At 42.5% G+C, this 21,304-nt stretch overlaps 1 protein-coding gene across 1 annotated transcript in view; it reads right to left on the minus strand.

The window, feature by feature from the left end:
* LOC109877922 (calcium/calmodulin-dependent 3',5'-cyclic nucleotide phosphodiesterase 1C-like) overlaps positions 1-21,304 on the minus strand; it is a 56,405-nt gene that overhangs the window by 1,962 nt on the left and 33,139 nt on the right. Inside the window, exons 7-8 of the mRNA XM_031807374.1 lie at positions 1,815-1,915; positions 1,037-1,165 (exon numbers count right to left, since the gene is read on the minus strand). Coding sequence (XP_031663234.1) covers positions 1,037-1,165; positions 1,815-1,915 — 230 coding nt within the window. The remainder of the gene's footprint in view (positions 1-1,036; positions 1,166-1,814; positions 1,916-21,304) is intronic.

The following is a 21,304-nucleotide window of genomic DNA, read 5'->3' on the forward strand; positions in this document are numbered from 1 at the left end:
TAGCCAGAACTATCTCTCCTACCAGTCCCCTCAGCTCTCTGGGGAGACATACAGACATTGTCGAGAAGGAACCTGCAAGTAAGCATTTCATTGGACGTATGCCATGCATGTTATTACATGTTATTATGCTCCTATTACTCCTATTACATGTTATTACACTCGTATTACATGTTATTACACTCCTATTACATGTTATTACACTCTTATTACATGTTATTACACTCCTATTACACTCCTATGACATGTTATTACACTCATATTACTCATATTACATGTTATTACGCTCCTATTGCATGTTATTACACTCCTATTGCTCCTGTTACATGTTATTACACTCCTATTACTCATATCACATGTTATTACACTCCTATTACTCATATTACATGTTAATACATGTTATAACACTCCTATTATTACTATGACATTTTATTACATGTTATTACACTCCTATTACCCCTATTACATGTTAATACATGTTATAACACTCCTATTATTACTATGACATTTTATTACATGTTATTACACTCCTATTGCTCCTGTTACATGTTAATACATGTTATTACACTCCTATTGCTCCTGTTACATCTTATAACACTCTATTACTCCTATTACATGTTTAATACATGTTATAACACTCCTATTATTACTATTACATTTTATTACATGTTATTACACTCCTATTACTCATATTACATGTTATTACACTCATATTACATGTTATTACAATCCTATTGCTCATATTACATGTTATTACACTCCTATTACTCATATTACATGTTATTACACTCATATTACTCATATTACATGTTATTACACTCCTATTACATGTTATTACACTCCTATTACATGTTATTACACTCCTATTACTCATATTACATGTTATTACACTCCTATTACATGTTATTACACTCCTATTACCCCTATTATATGTTATTACATGTTACAACACTTCTGTTATTACTATTACATTTTATTACATGTTATTACACTCATATTACTCCTATGACATATTTATGACATTTCAAGAATGTCTCACCTCCAGTCGTCTTTAGACAGGTTGTATAGTATGTTGATCTCATCATCGTCCTGTAGGAGGCGGTATGCTGCGCTGACATGGTGGCTCTCGAGGACAGACTGGTCGTTGTACAGGATCGCTGTGTCTGATCTGGAGACACGTTCATAGTGTCACCTAACATATTTTCTTCCATTGAGAAACACTGAATTACTATTATATTTAACTATGTGTGGTGTTCATCGTCTCTTTCTAATCAGGTACCTATTCAGACCTGGAATGGACCCGTTAGATGGTCTGGATCTGTTATATCAGTCATCTATTACCTGGTCTGGATCTGTTATATCAGTCATCTATTACCTGGTCTGGATCTGTTATATCAGTCATCTATTACCTGGTCTGGATCTGTTATATCAGTCATCTACTACCTGGTCTGGATCTGTTAGATCAGCAATCTATTACCTGGTCTGGATCTGTTAGATCAGTCATCTATTACCTGGTCTGGATCTGTCATATCAGTCATCTATTACCTGGTCTGGTTCTGTTATATCATTCATCTATTACCTGGTCTGGATCTGTTATATCAGTCATCTATTACCTGGTCTGGATCTGTTATATCAGTCATCTATTACCTGGTCTGGATCTGTTATATCAGTCATCTATTACCTGGTCTGGATCTGTTATATCAGTCATCTATTACCTGGTCTGGATCTGTTAGATCAGCAATCTATTACCTGGTCTGGATCTGTTAGATCAGTCATCTATTACCTGGTCTGGATCTGTTAGATCAGTCATCTATTACCTGGTCTGGATGTGGAAATTGTTGGTGGTTCCAGTGTGTTCGTAGTCGTGAACTGCTGCTGCAAAGATCATCGCAAAGATCTCTAGCTCTGTCAACCAATGCTGCGCCCGACACCGTAGAAAGAGACCATAAAGAAAGAATAGAAAGGGAGAAGAGGGTGTGGAAATGACAAACGGAACAGTTGAACATTACATCCTGTTCTATCAGTCTCCTGTTCTATCAGTCTCCTGTTCTATCAGTCTCCTGTTCAATCAGTCTTATGTTCTCTCAATCTCCTGTTCTATCAGTCTCCTGTTCTATCAGTCTCCAGTTCTATCAGTCTCCTGTTCTATCAGCCTCCAGTTCTATCAGTCTCCTGTTCTATCAGTCTCTTGTTCAATCAGTCTCCTGTTCTATCAATCTCCTGTTCTATCAGTCTCCTGTTCAATCAGTCTCCTGTTCCATCAGCCCACTGATCTATCAGTCTCCAGTTCTATCAGTCTCCTGTTCTATCAGTCTCTTGTTCAATCAGTCTCCTGTTCTATCAATCTCCTGTTCTATCAGTCTCCTGTTCCATCAGTCTCCTGTTCCATCAGCCCACTGATCTATCAGTCTCCAGTTCTATCAGTCTCCTGTTCTATCAGTCTCTTGTTCAATCAGTCTCCTGTTCTATCAATCTCCTGTTCTATCAGTCTCCTGTTCCATCAGTCTCCTGTTCCATCAGCCCACTGATCTATCAGGCTCCTGTTCTATCAGTCTCCTGTTCTATCAGGCTCCTGTTCTATCAGTCTCCTGTTCAATCAGTCTCCTGTTCCATCAGCCCACTGATCTATCAGGCTCCTGTTCTATCAGTCTCCTGTTCTATCAGTCTCCTGTTCTATCAGGCTCCTGTTCTATCAGGCTCCTGTTCCTTCAGTCTCCTGTTCTATCAATCTCCTGTTCTATCACTCTCAGTCAGTTGGACATAATATCCTGTTCTATCAATCTCTTGTTCTATCAGTCTTCTGTTCCACCAGTCTCCTGTTCTACCAGTCTCCTGTTCTATCAGTCTCTCAGCCAGTTGAACATTATATCCTGTTCAATCAGTCTCCTGTTCTTTCAGTATCATGTTCTATCAGGCTCCTCATCTATCATTCTCCTGTTATATCAGTCTCCTGTTCTATCAGACTCCTGTTTTATCAATCTCCTGTGCTATCAGTCTCCTGTTCTATCAGTCTTTAAGTCAGTTGAACAATGTATCCTGTTCTATCAGTCTCCTGTTCAATCAGTCTCCTGTTCTATCAGACTCCTGTTTTATCAATCTCCTGTGCTATCACTCTCCTGTTCTATCAGCATTTAAGTCAGTTGAACAATGCATCCTGTTCTATCAGTCTCCTGTTCAATCAGTCTCCTGTTCTATCAGTCTCATGTTTTATCAGTCTCCCATTCTATCAGTCTCCTGTTCTATCAGTCTCTCAGTCAGTTGGACATAATATCCTGTTCTATCAATATCCTGTTCTATCAGGCTCCTGTTCTATCAGTCTCCTGTTCTATCAGTCTCCTGTTCCATCAGCTTCCTGTTCTACCAGTCTCCTGTTCTATCAGTCTCCTGTTCTATCAGTCTCCTGTTCTACCAGTCTCCTGTTCTATCAGGCTCCTGTTCCATCAGCTTCCTGTTCTACCAGTCTCCTGTTCTATCAGTCTCCTGTTCTATCAGTCTCCTGTTCTACCAGTCTCCTGTTCTATCAGGCTCCTGTTCTATTAGGCTCCTGTTCTATCAGCCTCTTAGTCAGTTGAACATTTTATCCTGATCTATCAGTCTCCTGTTCTATCAGACTCCTGTTCAATCCGTCTCCTGTTCTATCAATCTCCTGTTCTATCAGTCTCCTGTTCTATCAATCTCCTGTTCTATCAGTCTCCTGTTCTATCAGTCTCCTGTTCTACCAGTCTCCTGTTCTATCAGGCTCCTGTTCCATCAGCTTCCTGTTCTACCAGTCTCCTGTTCTATCAGTCTCCTGTTCTATCAGTCTCCTGTTCTACCAGTCTCCTGTTCTATCAGGCTCCTGTTCTATTAGGCTCCTGTTCTATCAGCCTCTTAGTCAGTTGAACATTTTATCCTGATCTATCAGTCTCCTGTTCTATCAGCCTCCTGTTCAATCCGTCTCCTGTTCTATCAATCTCCTGTTCTATCAGTCTCCTGTTCTATCAGCCTCCTGTTCAATCCGTCTCCTGTTCTATCAATCTCCTGTTCTATCAGTCTCCTGTTCTATCAGTCTCCTGTTCAATCAGTCTCCTGTTCTATCAATCTCCTGTTCTATCAGTCTCCTGTTCTATCAGTCTCCTGTTCTACCAGTCTACAGTTCTATCAGTCTCCTGTTCAATAAGTCTCCTGTTCCATCAGCCCACTGATCTATCAGGCTCCTATTATATCAGTCTCCTGTTCTATCAGTCTCCTGTTCTATTAGGCTCCTGTTCTATCAGGCTCCTGTTCTATCAGTCTCTCAGTCAGTTGGACATAATATCCTGTTCTATCAGTCTCTTGTTCTATCAGTCTCCTGTTCTACCAGTCTCCTGTTCTACCAGTCTCCTGTTCTACCAGTCTCCTGTTCTATCAGTCGCTCAGCCAGTTGAACATTATATCCTGTTCAATCAGTCTCCTGATCAATCAGTCTCCTGTTCTATCAGACTCCTGTTCTATCAGCCTCTCAGCAAGTTGAACATTATATCCTGTTCAATCAGTCTCCTGTTCTATCAGTCTCCTGTTCTATCAGTATCATGTTCTATCAGTCTCCTGTTCTATCAATCTCCTGTTCTATCAGGCTCCTGTTCTATCATTCTCCTGTTATATCAGTCTCCTGTTCCATCAGCTTCCTGTTCTACCAGTCTCCTGTTCTATCAGTCTCCTGTTCTATCAGTCTCCTGTTCTACCAGTCTCCTGTTCTATCAGGCTCCTGTTCTATCAGTCTCCTGTTCTATCAGTCTCCTGTTCCATCAGCCTCCTGCTCTACCAGTCTCCTGTTCTATCAGTCTCCTATTCTATCAGTCTCCTGTTCTATCAGCCTCTTAGTCAGTTGAACATTTTCTCCTGATCTATCAGTCTCCTGTTCTATCAGCCTCCTGTTCAATCCGTCTCCTGTTCTATCAATCTCCTGTTCTATCAGTATCCTGTTCTATCAGTCTCCTGTTCAATCAGTCTCCTGTTCTATCAATCTCCTGTTCTATCAGTCTCCTGTTCTATCAGTCTCCTGTTCTACCAGTCTACAGTTCTATCAGTCTCCTGTTCTATCAGTCTCCTGTTCCATCAGCCCACTGATCTATCAGGCTCCTGTTATATCAGTCTCCTGTTCTATCAGTCTCCTGTTCTATTAGGCTCCTGTTCTATCAGGCTCCTGTTCTATCAGTCTCTCAGTCAGTTGGACATAATATCCTGTTCTACAAATCTCTTGTTCTATCAGTCTCCTGTTCTACCAGTCTCCTGTTCTACCAGTCTCCTGTTCTACCAGTCTCCTGTTCTATCAGTCGCTCAGCCAGTTGAACATTATATCCTGTTCAATCAGTCTCCTGATCAATCAGTCTCCTGTTCTATCAGTCTCCTGTTCTATTAGGCTCCTGTTCTATCAGGCTCCTGTTCTATCAGTCTCTCAGTCAGTTGGACATAATATCCTGTTCTACAAATCTCTTGTTCTATCAGTCTCCTGTTCTACCAGTCTCCTGTTCTACCAGTCTCCTGTTCTACCAGTCTCCTGTTCTATCAGTCGCTCAGCCAGTTGAACATTATATCCTGTTCAATCAGTCTCCTGATCAATCAGTCTCCTGTTCTATCAGACTCCTGTTCTATCAGCCTCTCAGCAAGTTGAACATTATATTATGTTCAATCAGTCTCCTGTTCTATCAGTCTCCTGTTCTATCAGTATCATGTTCTATCAGTCTCCTGTTCTATCATTCTCCTGTTATATCAGTCTCCTGTTCTATCAGTCTCCTGTTCTATCAATCTCCTGTTCTATCAGTCTCCTGTTCTATCAGTCTCCTGTTCTACCAGTCTACAGTTCTATCAGTGTCCTGTTCAATCCGGCTCCTGTTCCATCAGCCCACTGATCTATCAGGCTCCTGTTATATCAGCCTCTCAGCAAGTTGAACATTATATCCTGTTCAATCAGTCTCCTGTTCTATCAGTCTCCTGTTCTATCAGTATCATGTTCTATCAGTCTCCTGTTCTATCATTCTCCTGTTATATCAGTCTCCTGTTCTATCAGTCTCCTGTTTTATCAATCTCCTGTGCTACCAGTCTCCTGTTATATCAGCCTTTAAGTCAGTTGAACATTATATCCTGTTCTATCAGTCTCCTGTTCCATCAGTCTCCTGTTCTATCAGTCTCCTGTTCAATCAGTCTCCTGTTCTATCAGTCTCCTGTTCCATCAGCCCACTGATCTATCAGGATCCTGTTCTATCAGTCTCCTGTTCTATCAGTCTCCTGTTCTATTAGGCTCCTGTTCTATCAGGCTCCTGTTCCTTCAGTCTCCTGTTCTATCAATCTCCTGTTCTATCAGTCTCTCAGTCAGTTGGACATAATATCCTGTTCTATCAATCTCTTGTTCTATCAGTCTCCTGTTCTACCAGTCTCCTGTTCTACCAGTCTCCTGTTCTACCAGTCTCCTGTTCTATCAGCCTCTCAGCCAGCTGAACATTATATCCTGTTCAATCAGTCTCCTGTTCTATCAGTCTCCTGTTCTATCAGTATCATGTTCTATCAGTCTCCTGTTCTATCATTCTCCTGTTATATCAGTCTCCTGTTCTATCAGTCTCTCAGTCAGTTGGACATAATATCCTGTTCTATCAGTCTCCTGTTCAATCAGTCTCCTGTTCTATCAGTCTCCTGTTCTATCAGTCTCCCATTCTATCAGTCTCCTGTTCTATCAGTCTCTCAGTCAGTTGGACATAATATCCTGTTCTATCAATCTCCTGTTCTATCAGGCTCCTGTTCTATCAGTCTCCTGTTCTATCAGTCTCCTGTTCCATCAGCTTCCTGTTCTACCAGTCTCCTGTTCTATCAGTCTCCTGTTCTATCAGTCTCCTGTTCTACCAGTCTCCTGTTCTATCAGGCTCCTGTTCTATCAGTCTCCTGTTCTATCAGTCTCCTGTTCCATCAGCCTCCTGCTCTACCAGTCTCCTGTTCTATCAGTCTCCTATTCTATCAGTCTCCTGTTCTATCAGCCTCTTAGTCAGTTGAACATTTTCTCCTGATCTATCAGTCTCCTGTTCTATCAGCCTCCTGTTCAATCCGTCTCCTGTTCTATCAATCTCCTGTTCTATCAGTATCCTGTTCTATCAGTCTCCTGATCTATCAGTCTCTTGTTCTGTCAGGATCCTGTTCTATCAGTCTCCTGTTAAATCAGTCTCCTGTTCAACCAGTCTCCTGTTCTATCAGTCTCCTGTTCTATCAGTCTCATGTTCTATCAGTCTCATGTTTTATCAGTCTCCCATTCTATCAGTCTCCTGTTCTATCAGTATCTCAGTCAGTTGGACATAATATCCTGTTCTATCAATCTCCTGTTCTATCAGGCTCCTGTTCTATCAGTCTCCTGTTCTATCAGTCTCCTGTTCCATCAGCTTCCCGTTCTACCAGTCTCCTGTTCTATCAGTCTCCTGTTCTATCAGTCTCCTGTTCTACCAGTCTCCTGTTCTATCAGGCTCCTGTTCTATCAGGCTCCTGTTCTATCAGCCTCTTAGTCAGTTGAACATTTTATCCTGATCTATCAGTCTCCTGTTCTATCAGCCTCCTGTTCAATCCATCTCCTGTTCTATCAGTCTCCTGTTCTATCAGTCTCCTGTCCTACAAGTCTACAGTTCTATCAGTCTCCTGTTCAATCAGTCTCCTGTTCCATCAGCCCACTGATCTATCAGGCTCCTGTTCAATCAGTCTCCTGTTCTATCAGTCTCCTGTTCTATTAGGCTCCTGTTCTATCAGGCTCCTGTTCTATTAGTCTCTCAGTCAGTTGGACATAATATCCTGTTCTATCAATCTCTTGTTCTATCAGTCTCCTGTTCTACCAGTCTCCTGTTCTACCAGTCTCCTGTTCTACCAGTCTCCTGTTCTATCAGTCGCTCAGCCAGTTGAACATTATATCCTGTTCTATCAGTCTCCTGTTGTATCAGTCTCCTGTTCTATCAGACTCCTGTTCTATCAGCCTCTCAGCAAGTTGAACATTATATCCTGTTCAATCAGTCTCCTGTTCTATCAGTCTCCTGTTCTATCATTCTCCTGTTATATCAGTCTCCTGTTCTATCAGTCTCCTGTTCTATCAATCTCCTGTTCTATCAGTCTCCTGTACTATCAGTCTCCTGTTCTACCAGTCTACAGTTCTATCAGTCTCCTGTTCAATCAGTCTCCTGTTCCATCAGCCCACTGATCTATCAGGCTCCTGTTCTATCTGTCTCCTGTTCTATCAGTCTCCTGTTCTATTAGGCTCCTGTTCTATCAGGCTCCTGTTCCTTCAGTCTCCTGTTCTATTAGGCTCCTGTTCTATCAGGCTCCTGTTCCTTCAGTCTCCTGTTCTATCAATCTCCTGTTCTATCAGTCTCTCAGTCAGTTGAACATAATATCCTGTTCTATCAATCTCTTGTTCTATCAGTCTCCTGTTCTACCAGTCTCCTGTTCTACCAGTCTCCTGTTCTATCAGTCTCTCCGCCAGTTGAACATTATATCCTGTTCAATCGGTCTCCTGATCAATCAGTCTCCTGTTCTATCAGTCTCCTGTTCTATCAGTCTCCTGTTCTATCAGACTCCTGTTCTATCAGCCTCTCAGCAAGTTGAACATTATATCCTGTTCAATCAGTCTCCTGTTCTATCAGTCTCCTGTTCTATCAGTATCATGTTCTATCAGTCTCCTGTTCTATCATTCTCCTGTTATATCAGTCTCCTGTTCTATCAGTCTCCTGTTTTATCAATCTCCTGTGCTATCAGTCTCCTGTTCTATCAGCCTTTAAGTCAGTTGAACATTATATCCTGTTCTATCAGTCTCCTGTTCAATCAGTCTCCTGTTCTATCAGTCTCCTGTTCTATCAGTCTCCCATTCTATCAGTCTCCTGTTCTATCAGTCTCTCAGTCAGTTGGACATAGTATCCTGTTCTATCAATCTCCTGTTCTATCAGGCTCCTGTTCTATCAGTCTCCTGTTCTATCAGTCTCCTGTTCCATCAGCTTCCTGTTCTACCAGTCTCCTGTTCTATCAGCCTCCTGTTCAATCCATCTCCTGTTCTACCAGTCTCCTGTTCTATCAGGCTCCTGTTCTATCAGGCTCCTGTTCTATCAGCCTCTTAGTCAGTTGAACATTTTATCCTGATCTATCAGTCTCCTGTTCTATCAGCCTCCTGTTCAATCCATCTCCTGTTCTATCAATCTCCTGTTCTATCAGTCTCCTGTTCTATCAGTCTCCTGTTCAATCAGTCTCCTGTTCTATCAATCTCCTGTTCTATCAGTCTCCTGTTCTATCAGTCTCCTGTCCTACAAGTCTACAGTTCTATCAGTCTCCTGTTCAATCAGTCTCCTGTTCCATCAGCCCACTGATCTATCAGGCTCCTGTTCAATCAGTCTCCTGTTCTATCAGTCTCCTGTTCTATTAGGCTCCTGTTCTATCAGGCTCCTGTTCTATTAGTCTCTCAGTCAGTTGGACATAATATCCTGTTCTATCAATCTCTTGTTCTATCAGTCTCCTGTTCTACCAGTCTCCTGTTCTACCAGTCTCCTGTTCTACCAGTCTCCTGTTCTATCAGTCGCTCAGCCAGTTGAACATTATATCCTGTTCTATCAGTCTCCTGTTGTATCAGTCTCCTGTTCTATCAGACTCCTGTTCTATCAGCCTCTCAGCAAGTTGAACATTATATCCTGTTCAATCAGTCTCCTGTTCTATCAGTCTCCTGCTCTATCAGAATCATGTTCTATCAGTCTCCTGTTCTATCATTCTCCTGTTATATCAGTCTCCTGTTCTATCAGTCTCCTGTTCTATCAATCTCCTGTTCTATCAGTCTCCTGTACTATCAGTCTCCTGTTCTACCAGTCTACAGTTCTATCAGTCTCCTGTTCAATCAGTCTCCTGTTCCATCAGCCCACTGATCTATCAGGCTCCTGTTCTATCTGTCTCCTGTTCTATCAGTCTCCTGTTCTATTAGGCTCCTGTTCTATCAGGCTCCTGTTCCTTCAGTCTCCTGTTCTATTAGGCTCCTGTTCTATCAGGCTCCTGTTCCTTCAGTCTCCTGTTCTATCAATCTCCTGTTCTATCAGTCTCTCAGTCAGTTGAACATAATATCCTGTTCTATCAATCTCTTGTTCTATCAGTCTCCTGTTCTACCAGTCTCCTGTTCTACCAGTCTCCTGTTCTATCAGTCTCTCCGCCAGTTGAACATTATATCCTGTTCAATCGGTCTCCTGATCAATCAGTCTCCTGTTCTATCAGTCTCCTGTTCTATCAGTCTCCTGTTCTATCAGACTCCTGTTCTATCAGCCTCTCAGCAAGTTGAACATTATATCCTGTTCAATCAGTCTCCTGTTCTATCAGTCTCCTGTTCTATCAGTATCATGTTCTATCAGTCTCCTGTTCTATCATTCTCCTGTTATATCAGACTCCTGTTCTATCAGTCTCCTGTTTTATCAATCTCCTGTGCTATCAGTCTCCTGTTCTATCAGCCTTTAAGTCAGTTGAACATTATATCCTGTTCTATCAGTCTCCTGTTCAATCAGTCTCCTGTTCTATCAGTCTCCTGTTCTATCAGTCTCCCATTCTATCAGTCTCCTGTTCTATCAGTCTCTCAGTCAGTTGGACATAGTATCCTGTTCTATCAATCTCCTGTTCTATCAGGCTCCTGTTCTATCAGTCTCCTGTTCTATCAGTCTCCTGTTCCATCAGCTTCCTGTTCTACCAGTCTCCTGTTCTATCAGTCTCCTGTTCTATCAGTTTCCTGTTCTACCAGTCTCCTGTTCTATCAGGCTCCTGTTCTATCAGTCTCCTGTTCTATCAGTCTCCTGTTCCATCAGCCTCCTGTTCTACCAGTCTCCTGTTCTATCAGTCTCCTGTTCTATCAGTCTCCTGTTCTATCAGTCTCTTGTTCTGTCAGGATCCTGTTCTATCAGTCTCCTGTTAAATCAGTCTCCTGTTCAATCAGTCTCCTGTTCTATCAGTCTCCTGTTCTATCAGTCTCCTGTTCAATCAGTGTCCTGTTCCATCAGCCCACTGATCTATCAGGCTCCTGTTCTATCAGTCTCCTGTTCTATCAGTCTCTCAGTCAGTTGAACATTATATCCTGTTCTATCAGCCTCCTGTTCTATCAGTCTCCTGTTCAATCAGTCTCCTGTTCTATCAATCTCCTGTTCTATCAGTCTCCTGTTCTATCAGCCTCTTAGTCAGTTGAACATTATATCCTGTTCTATCAGACTCCTGTTCTATTAGTCTCCTGTTCTATCAGTCTCCTGTTCAATCAGTCTCCTGTTCCATCAGCCCACTGATCTATCAGGCTCCTGTTCTATCAGTCTCCTGTTCTATCAGTCTCCTGTTCTATTAGGCTCCTGTTCTATCAGGCTCCTGTTCCTTCAGTCTCCTGTTCTATCAATCTCCTGTTCTATCAGTCTCTCAGTCAGTTGGACATAATATCCTGTTCTATCAATCTCTTGTTCTATCAATCTCTTGTTCTATCAGTCTCCTGTTCTACCAGTCTCCTGTTCTACCAGTCTCCTGTTCTACCAGTCTCCTGTTCTATCAGTCTCTCAGCCAGTTGAACATTATATCCTGTTCAATCAGTCTCCTGATCAATCAGTCTCCTGTGCTATCAGTCTCCTGTTCTATCAGACTCCTGTTCTATCAGACTCTCAGCCAGTTGAACATTATATCCTGTTCAATCAGTCTCCTGTTCTATCAGTCTCCTGTTCTATCAGTATCATGTTCTATCAGCCTCCTGTTCTATCATTCTCCTGTTATATCAGTCTCCTGTTCTACCAGTCTCCTGTTTTATCAATCTCCTGTGCTATCAGTCTCCTGTTCTATCAGCCTTTAAGTCAGTTGAACATTATATCCTGTTCTACCAGTCTCCTGTTCTATCAGTCTCCTGTTCTATCAGTCTCCTGTTCTACCAGTCTCCTGTTCTATCAGGCTCCTGTTCTACCAGGCTCCTGTTCTATCAGCCTCTTAGTCAGTTGAACATTTTATCCTGATCTATCAGTCTCCTGTTCTATCAGCCTCCTGTTCAATCCATCTCCTGTTCTATCAATCTCCTGTTCTATCAGTCTCCTGTTCTATCAGTCTCCTGTTCAATCAGTCTCCTGTTCTATCAATCTCCTGTTCTATCAGTCTCCTGTTCTATCAGTCTCCTGTTCTACCAGTCTACAGTTCTATCAGTCTCCTGTTCAATCAGTCTCCTGTTCCATCAGCCCACTGATCTATCAGGCTCCTGTTCTATCAGTCTCCAGTTCTATCAGTCTCCTGTTCTATTAGGCTCCTGTTCTTTCAGGCTCCTGTTCTATTAGTCTCTCAGTCAGTTGAACATAATATCCTGTTCTATCAATCTCTTGTTGTATCAGTCTCCTGTTCTACCAGTCTCCTGTTCTACCAGTCTCCTGTTCTATCAGTCTCTCCGCCAGTTGAACATTATATCCTGTTCAATCGGTCTCCTGATCAATCAGTCTCCTGTTCTATCAGTCTCCTGTTCTATCAGTCTCCTGTTCTATCAGACTCCTGTTCTATCAGCCTCTCAGCAAGTTGAACATTATATCCTGTTCAATCAGTCTCCTGTTCTATCAGTCTCCTGTTCTATCAGTATCATGTTCTATCAGTCTCCTGTTCTATCATTCTCCTGTTATATCAGTCTCCTGTTCTATCAGTCTCCTGTTTTATCAATCTCCTGTGCTATCAGTCTCCTGTTCTATCAGCCTTTAAGTCAGTTGAACATTATATCCTGTTCTATCAGTCTCCTGTTCAATCAGTCTCCTGTTCTATCAGTCTCCTGTTCTATCAGTCTCCCATTCTATCAGTCTCCTGTTCTATCAGTCTCTCAGTCAGTTGGACATAGTATCCTGTTCTATCAATCTCCTGTTCTATCAGGCTCCTGTTCTATCAGTCTCCTGTTCTATCAGTCTCCTGTTCCATCAGCTTCCTGTTCTACCAGTCTCCTGTTCTATCAGTCTCCTGTTCTATCAGTTTCCTGTTCTACCAGTCTCCTGTTCTATCAGGCTCCTGTTCTATCAGTCTCCTGTTCTATCAGTCTCCTGTTCCATCAGCCTCCTGTTCTACCAGTCTCCTGTTCTATCAGTCTCCTGTTCTATCAGTCTCCTGTTCTATCAGTCTCTTGTTCTGTCAGGATCCTGTTCTATCAGTCTCCTGTTAAATCAGTCTCCTGTTCAATCAGTCTCCTGTTCTATCAGTCTCCTGTTCTATCAGTCTCCTGTTCCATCAGCCCACTGATCTATCAGGCTCCTGTTCTATCAGTCTCCTGTTCTATCAGTCTCTCAGTCAGTTGAACATTATATCCTGTTCTATCAGCCTCCTGTTCTATCAGTCTCCTGTTCAATCAGTCTCCTGTTCTATCAATCTCCTGTTCTATCAGTCTCCTGTTCTATCAGCCTCTTAGTCAGTTGAACATTATATCCTGTTCTATCAGACTCCTGTTCTATTAGTCTCCTGTTCTATCAGTCTCCTGTTCAATCAGTCTCCTGTTCCATCAGCCCACTGATCTATCAGGCTCCTGTTCTATCAGTCTCCTGTTCTATCAGTCTCCTGTTCTATTAGGCTCCTGTTCTATCAGGCTCCTGTTCCTTCAGTCTCCTGTTCTATCAATCTCCTGTTCTATCAGTCTCTCAGTCAGTTGGACATAATATCCTGTTCTATCAATCTCTTGTTCTATCAATCTCTTGTTCTATCAGTCTCCTGTTCTACCAGTCTCCTGTTCTACCAGTCTCCTGTTCTACCAGTCTCCTGTTCTATCAGTCTCTCAGCCAGTTGAACATTATATCCTGTTCAATCAGTCTCCTGATCAATCAGTCTCCTGTGCTATCAGTCTCCTGTTCTATCAGACTCCTGTTCTATCAGACTCTCAGCCAGTTGAACATTATATCCTGTTCAATCAGTCTCCTGTTCTATCAGTCTCCTGTTCTATCAGTATCATGTTCTATCAGCCTCCTGTTCTATCATTCTCCTGTTATATCAGTCTCCTGTTCTACCAGTCTCCTGTTTTATCAATCTCCTGTGCTATCAGTCTCCTGTTCTATCAGCCTTTAAGTCAGTTGAACATTATATCCTGTTCTACCAGTCTCCTGTTCTATCAGTCTCCTGTTCTATCAGTCTCCTGTTCTACCAGTCTCCTGTTCTATCAGGCTCCTGTTCTATCAGGCTCCTGTTCTATCAGCCTCTTAGTCAGTTGAACATTTTATCCTGATCTATCAGTCTCCTGTTCTATCAGCCTCCTGTTCAATCCATCTCCTGTTCTATCAATCTCCTGTTCTATCAGTCTCCTGTTCTATCAGTCTCCTGTTCAATCAGTCTCCTGTTCTATCAATCTCCTGTTCTATCAGTCTCCTGTTCTACCAGTCTACAGTTCTATCAGTCTCCTGTTCAATCAGTCTCCTGTTCCATCAGCCCACTGATCTATCAGGCTCCTGTTCTATCAGTCTCCAGTTCTATCAGTCTCCTGTTCTATTAGGCTCCTGTTCTATCAGGCTCCTGTTCTATTAGTCTCTCAGTCAGTTGGACATAATATCCTGTTCTATCAATCTCTTGTTCTATCAGTCTCCTGTTCTACCAGTCTCCTGTTCTACCAGTCTCCTGTTCTACCAGTCTCCTGTTCTATCAGTCGCTCAGCCAGTTGAACATTATATCCTGTTCAATCAGTCTCCTGCTCAATCAGTCTCCTGTTCTATCAGTCTCCTGTTGTATCAGTCTTCTGTTCTATCAGACTCCTGTTCTATCAGCCTCTCAGCAAGTTGAACATTATATCCTGTTCAATCAGTCTCCTGTTCTATCAGTCTCCTGTTCTATCAGAATCATGTTCTATCAGTCTCCTGTTCTATCATTCTCCTGTTATATCAGTCTCCTGTTCTATCAGTCTCCTGTTCTATCAATCTCCTGTTCTATCAGTCTCCTGTTCTATCAGTCTCCTGTTCCATCAGCCCACTGATCTATCAGGCTCCTGTTCTATCAGTCTCCTGTTCTATCAGTCTCCTGTTCTATTAGGCTCCTGTTCTATCAGGCTCCTGTTCCTTCAGTCTCCTGTTCTATCAATCTCCTGTTCTATCAGTCTCTCAGTCAGTTGGACATAATATCCTGTTCTATCAATCTCTTGTTCTATCAGTCTCCTGTTCTACCAGTCTCCTGTTCTACCAGTCTCCTGTTCTATCAGTCTCTCAGCCAGTTGAACATTATATCCTGTTCAATCAGTCTCCTGATCAATCAGTCTCCTGTTCTATCAGTCTCCTGTTCTATCAGTCTCCTGTTCTATCAGACTCCTGTTCTATCAGCCTCTCTGCAAGTTGAACATTATATCCTGTTCAATCAGTCTCCTGTTCTATCAGTCTCCTGTTCTATCAGTATCATGTTCTATCAGTCTCCTGTTCTATCATTCTCCTGTTATATCAGTCTCCTGTTCTATCAGTCTCCTGTTTTATCAATCTCCTGTGCTATCAGTCTCCTGTTCTATCAGCCTTTAAGTCAGTTGAACATTATATCCTGTTCTATCAGTCTCCTGTTCAATCAGTCTCCTGTTCTATCAGTCTCCTGTTCTATCAGTCTCCTGTTCTATCAGTCTCCTGTTCTATCAGTCTCCTGTTCAATCAGTGTCCTGTTCCATCAGCCCACTGATCTATCAGGCTCCTGTTCTATCAGTCTCCTGTTCTATCAGTCTCTCAGTCAGTTGAACATTATATCCTGTTCTATCAGCCTCCTGTTCTATCAGTCTCCTGTTCAATCAGTCTCCTGTTCTATCAATCTCCTGTTCTATCAGTCTCCTGTTCTATCAGTCTCTCAGTCAGTTGAACATTATATCCTGTTCTATCAGCCTCCTGTTCTATCAGTCTCCTGTTCAATCAGTCTCCTGTTCTATCAATCTCCTGTTCTATCAGTCTCCTGTTCTATCAGCCTCTTAGTCAGTTGAACATTATATCCTGTTCTATCAGACTCCTGTTCTATTAGTCTCCTGTTCTATCAGTCTCCTGTTCAATCAGTCTCCTGTTCCATCAGCCCACTGATCTATCAGGCTCCTGTTCTATCAGTCTCCTGTTCTATCAGTCTCCTGTTCTATTAGGCTCCTGTTCTATCAATCTCCTGTTCTATCAGTCTCTCAGTCAGTTGGACATAATATCCTGTTCTATCAATCTCTTGTTCTATCAATCTCTTGTTCTATCAGTCTCCTGTTCTACCAGTCTCCTGTTCTACCAGTCTCCTGTTCTACCAGTCTCCTGTTCTACCAGTCTCCTGTTCTATCAGTCTCTCAGCCAGTTGAACATTATATCCTGTTCAATCAGTCTCCTGATCAATCAGTCTCCTGTGCTATCAGTCTCCTGTTCTATCAGACTCCTGTTCTATCAGACTCTCAGCCAGTTGAACATTATATCCTGTTCAATCAGTCTCCTGTTCTATCAGTCTCCTGTTCTATCAGTATCATGTTCTATCAGCCTCCTGTTCTATCATTCTCCTGTTATATCAGTCTCCTGTTCTACCAGTCTCCTGTTTTATCAATCTCCTGTGCTATCAGTCTCCTGTTCTATCAGCCTTTAAGTCAGTTGAACATTATATCCTGTTCTACCAGTCTCCTGTTCTATCAGTCTCCTGTTCTATCAGTCTCCTGTTCTACCAGTCTCCTGTTCTATCAGGCTCCTGTTCTATCAGGCTCCTGTTCTATCAGCCTCTTAGTCAGTTGAACATTTTATCCTGATCTATCAGTCTCCTGTTCTATCAGCCTCCTGTTCAATCCATCTCCTGTTCTATCAATCTCCTGTTCTATCAGTCTCCTGTTCTATCAGTCTCCTGTTCAATCAGTCTCCTGTTCTATCAATCTCCTGTTCTATCAGTCTCCTGTTCTACCAGTCTACAGTTCTATCAGTCTCCTGTTCAATCAGTCTCCTGTTCCATCAGCCCACTGATCTATCAGGCTCCTGTTCTATCAGTCTCCAGTTCTATCAGTCTCCTGTTCTATTAGGCTCCTGTTCTATCAGGCTCCTGTTCTATTAGTCTCTCAGTCAGTTGGACATAATATCCTGTTCTATCAATCTCTTGTTCTATCAGTCTCCTGTTCTACCAGTCTCCTGTTCTACCAGTCTCCTGTTCTACCAGTCTCCTGTTCTATCAGTCGCTCAGCCAGTTGAACATTATATCCTGTTCAATCAGTCTCCTGCTCAATCAGTCTCCTGTTCTATCAGTCTCCTGTTGTATCAGTCTTCTGTTCTATCAGACTCCTGTTCTATCAGCCTCTCAGCAAGTTGAACATTATATCCTGTTCAATCAGTCTCCTGTTCTATCAGTCTCCTGTTCTATCAGAATCATGTTCTATCAGTCTCCTGTTCTATCATTCTCCTGTTATATCAGTCTCCTGTTCTATCAGTCTCCTGTTCTATCAATCTCCTGTTCTATCAGTCTCCTGTTCTATCAGTCTCCTGTTCCATCAGCCCACTGATCTATCAGGCTCCTGTTCTATCAGGCTCCTGTTCTATCAGTCTCTCAGTCAGTTGGACATAATATCCTGTTCTATCAATCTCTTGTTCTATCAGTCTCCTGTTCTACCAGTCTCCTGTTCTACCAGTCTCCTGTTCTATCAGTCTCTCAGCCAGTTGAACATTATATCCTGTTCAATCAGTCTCCTGATCAATCAGTCTCCTGTTCTATCAGTCTCCTGTTCTATCAGTCTCCTGTTCTATCAGACTCCTGTTCTATCAGCCTCTCTGCAAGTTGAACATTATATCCTGTTCAATCAGTCTCCTGTTCTATCAGTCTCCTGTTCTATCAGTATCATGTTCTATCAGTCTCCTGTTCTATCATTCTCCTGTTATATCAGTCTCCTGTTCTATCAGTCTCCTGTTTTATCAATCTCCTGTGCTATCAGTCTCCTGTTCTATCAGCCTTTAAGTCAGTTGAACATTATATCCTGTTCTATCAGTCTCCTGTTCAATCAGTCTCCTGTTCTATCAGTCTCCTGTTCTATCAGTCTCCTGTTCTATCAGTCTCCTGTTCTATCAGTCTCCTGTTCAATCAGTGTCCTGTTCCATCAGCCCACTGATCTATCAGGCTCCTGTTCTATCAGTCTCCTGTTCTATCAGTCTCTCAGTCAGTTGAACATTATATCCTGTTCTATCAGCCTCCTGTTCTATCAGTCTCCTGTTCAATCAGTCTCCTGTTCTATCAATCTCCTGTTCTATCAGTCTCCTGTTCTATCAGCCTCTTAGTCAGTTGAACATTATATCCTGTTCTATCAGTCTCCTGTTATATAAGTCTTCTGTTCTATCAGTCTCCTGTTCTATCAGTCTCCTGTTCTATCAGTCTCCTATTATATAAGTCTCCTGTTCTATCAGTCTCCTGTTCAATCAGTTTCCTGTTCAATCAGTCAAGAGGCTTCTAAACATTACTTTGACTAACCTGTGCCCCCGCATATTGACTCTGTACTGGTACCCCCTATATATAGTCTCCACATTGACTCTGTACCGGTACGCCCTGTATATAGCCTCCACACTGACTCTGTACCGGTACCTCCTGTATATAACCTCCACATTGACTCTGTACCGGTACCCCCTGTATATAGCCTCCACACTGACTCTGTACCGGTACCCCCTGTATATAGCCTCCACATTGACTATGTACCGTAATACCCTGTATATAGCCTCCACACTGACTCTGTACCGGTACCTCCTGTATATAACCTCCACATTGACTCTGTACCGGTACCCCCTGTATATAGCCTCCACACTGACTCTGTACCGGTACGCCCTGTATATAGCCTCCACACTGACTCTGTACCGGTACCTCCTGTATATAACCTCCACATTGACTCTGTACCGGTACCCCCTGTATATAGCCTCCACACTGACTCTGTACCGGTACGCCCTGTATATAACCTCCAGACTGACTCTGTACCGGTACCCCCTGTATATAACCTCCACATTGACACCACAATTACCACAATTACCTGTATATAGCCTCCACACTGACTCTGTACCGGTACCTCCTGTATATAACCTCCACATTGACTCTGTACCGGTACCCCCTGTATATAGCCTCCACACTGACTCTGTACCGGTACGCCCTGTATATAACCTCCAGACTGACTCTGTACCGGTACCCCCTGTATATAACCTCCACATTGACACCACAATTACCACAATTACCACAATTACTTTGACTAACCTGTGCCCCCGCATATTGACTCTGTACTGGTACCCCCTATATATAGTCTCCACATTGACTCTGTACTGGTACCCCCTGTATATAGCCTCCACATTGACTCTGTACTGGTACCCCCTGTATATAGCCTCCACATTGACTCTGTACCGGTACGCCCTGTATATAGCCTCCACACTGACTCTGTACCGGTACCTCCTGTATATAGCCTCCACATTGACTCTGTACCGGTACCCCCTGTATATAGCCTCCACACTGACTCTGTACCGGTACGCCCTGTATATAACCTCCAGACTGACTCTGTACCGGTACCCCCTGTATATAACCTCCACATTGACTCTGTACCGGTACACCCTGTATATAGCCTCCACATTGACTCTGTACTGGTACCCCCTATATATAGTCTCCACATTGACTCTGTACTGGTACCCCCTATATATAGTCTCCACATTGACTCTGTACTGGTACCCCCTGTATATAGCATCCACATTGACTCTGTACTGGTACCCCCTGTATATAGTCTCCACATTGACTCTGTACTGGTACCCCCTGTATATAGTCTCCACATTGACTCTGTACCGGTACCCCCTGTATATAACCTCCACATTGACTCTGTACCGTAATACCCTGTATATAGCTTCCACATTGACTCTGTACCGTAAAACCCTGTATATAGCCTCCACATTGACTCTGTACCGTATAACCCTGTATATAGCCTCCACATTGACTCTGTACCGTATAACCCTGTATATAGCCTCCACATTGACTCTGTACTGTATAACCCTGTATATAGCCTCCACATTGACTCTGTACCGTATAACCCTATATATAGCCTCCACATTGACTCTGTACTGTAAAACCCTGTATATAGCCTCCACATTGACTCTGTACCGTAACACCCTGTATATAGCCTCCACATTGACTCTGTATGGTACCTGTATATAGCCTCCACATTGACTCTGTACCGGTACCCCCTGTATATAGTCTCCACATTGACTCTGTACTGTAAAACCCTGTATATAGCCTCCACATTGACTCTGTACCGTAAAACCCTGTATATAGCCTCCACATTGACTCTGTACCGTATAACCCTGTATATAGCCTCCACATTGACTCTGTACCGTATAACCCTGTATATAGCCTCCACATTGACTCTGTACCGTATAACCCTGTATATAGCCTCCACATTGACTCTGTACCGTATAACCCTATATATAGCCTCCACATTGACTCTGTACTGTAAAACCCTGTATATAGCCTCCACATTGACTCTGTACTGTAAAACCCTGTATATAGCCTCCACATTGACTCTGTACTGTAAAACCCTGTATATAGCCTCCACATTGACTCTGTACTGTAAAACCCTGTATATAGCCTCCACATTGACTCTGTATATTGCCTTATTATTGTTATTTATTGCTGCTCTTTAGTTATTTGTTATTCTTATATCTAACTTTTTTTGGTATTTGACAGTTTTTTCCAACTGCTTACACACAAAATCTTTTAATGTCACACGAGTTTTGAAACCTCTCACTCAAAGTGCAAAACTACACACCACATGTGAAAAACCATAAGCTATTTCTCAGCCTTTGACTCAGTTGTCAATTGCATTAAACACTTTTTTCAAAATACTACACACAAGTCTCAACCTAAAACACAAAAATCTAACAGGAAGTGACTTGCTTTACTTTTCCAAACAACCAATCAAAATGCTACACTTATTCACCAGGTCACACACACACTCCTCACATGTGCAAACACTAATAGCTTAACTGATCACTAACCAATCACTGCTTTACTGTAGTATAGGCCTATAAATAGGTCAAAGGTCAGATTACCTGTTTTGAACAATGGATGCAATGGACAGAGAGCAAGAGGAGTAGGAGGGAGAGGAAGAGGACGAGGGCAAAGAAGAGAAGGAAGGAGAGGCATCTCTAATGAGATTAGGGCAAAATTTTTGATCATGTGATCAACCACGGTTTGACTATGAGAGAGGCTGGACTGAGAGTCCAGCCCAATTTGAGTCGATTTACAGTGGCGTCCATAATTTGAACCTTCAGAAATGAGAACAGGTATGCAACTATCTAATGACTATTTTAGTATTACAGTAATGTACTGTAAAATACGTACGACTGCATAGTATTGCATAAACATCTGTAACTCTAAGCCATCCATT

Source organism: Oncorhynchus kisutch, linkage group LG27 (genome assembly GCF_002021735.2).
Source record: "Oncorhynchus kisutch isolate 150728-3 linkage group LG27, Okis_V2, whole genome shotgun sequence".
NCBI lineage: Eukaryota > Metazoa > Chordata > Actinopteri > Salmoniformes > Salmonidae > Oncorhynchus > Oncorhynchus kisutch.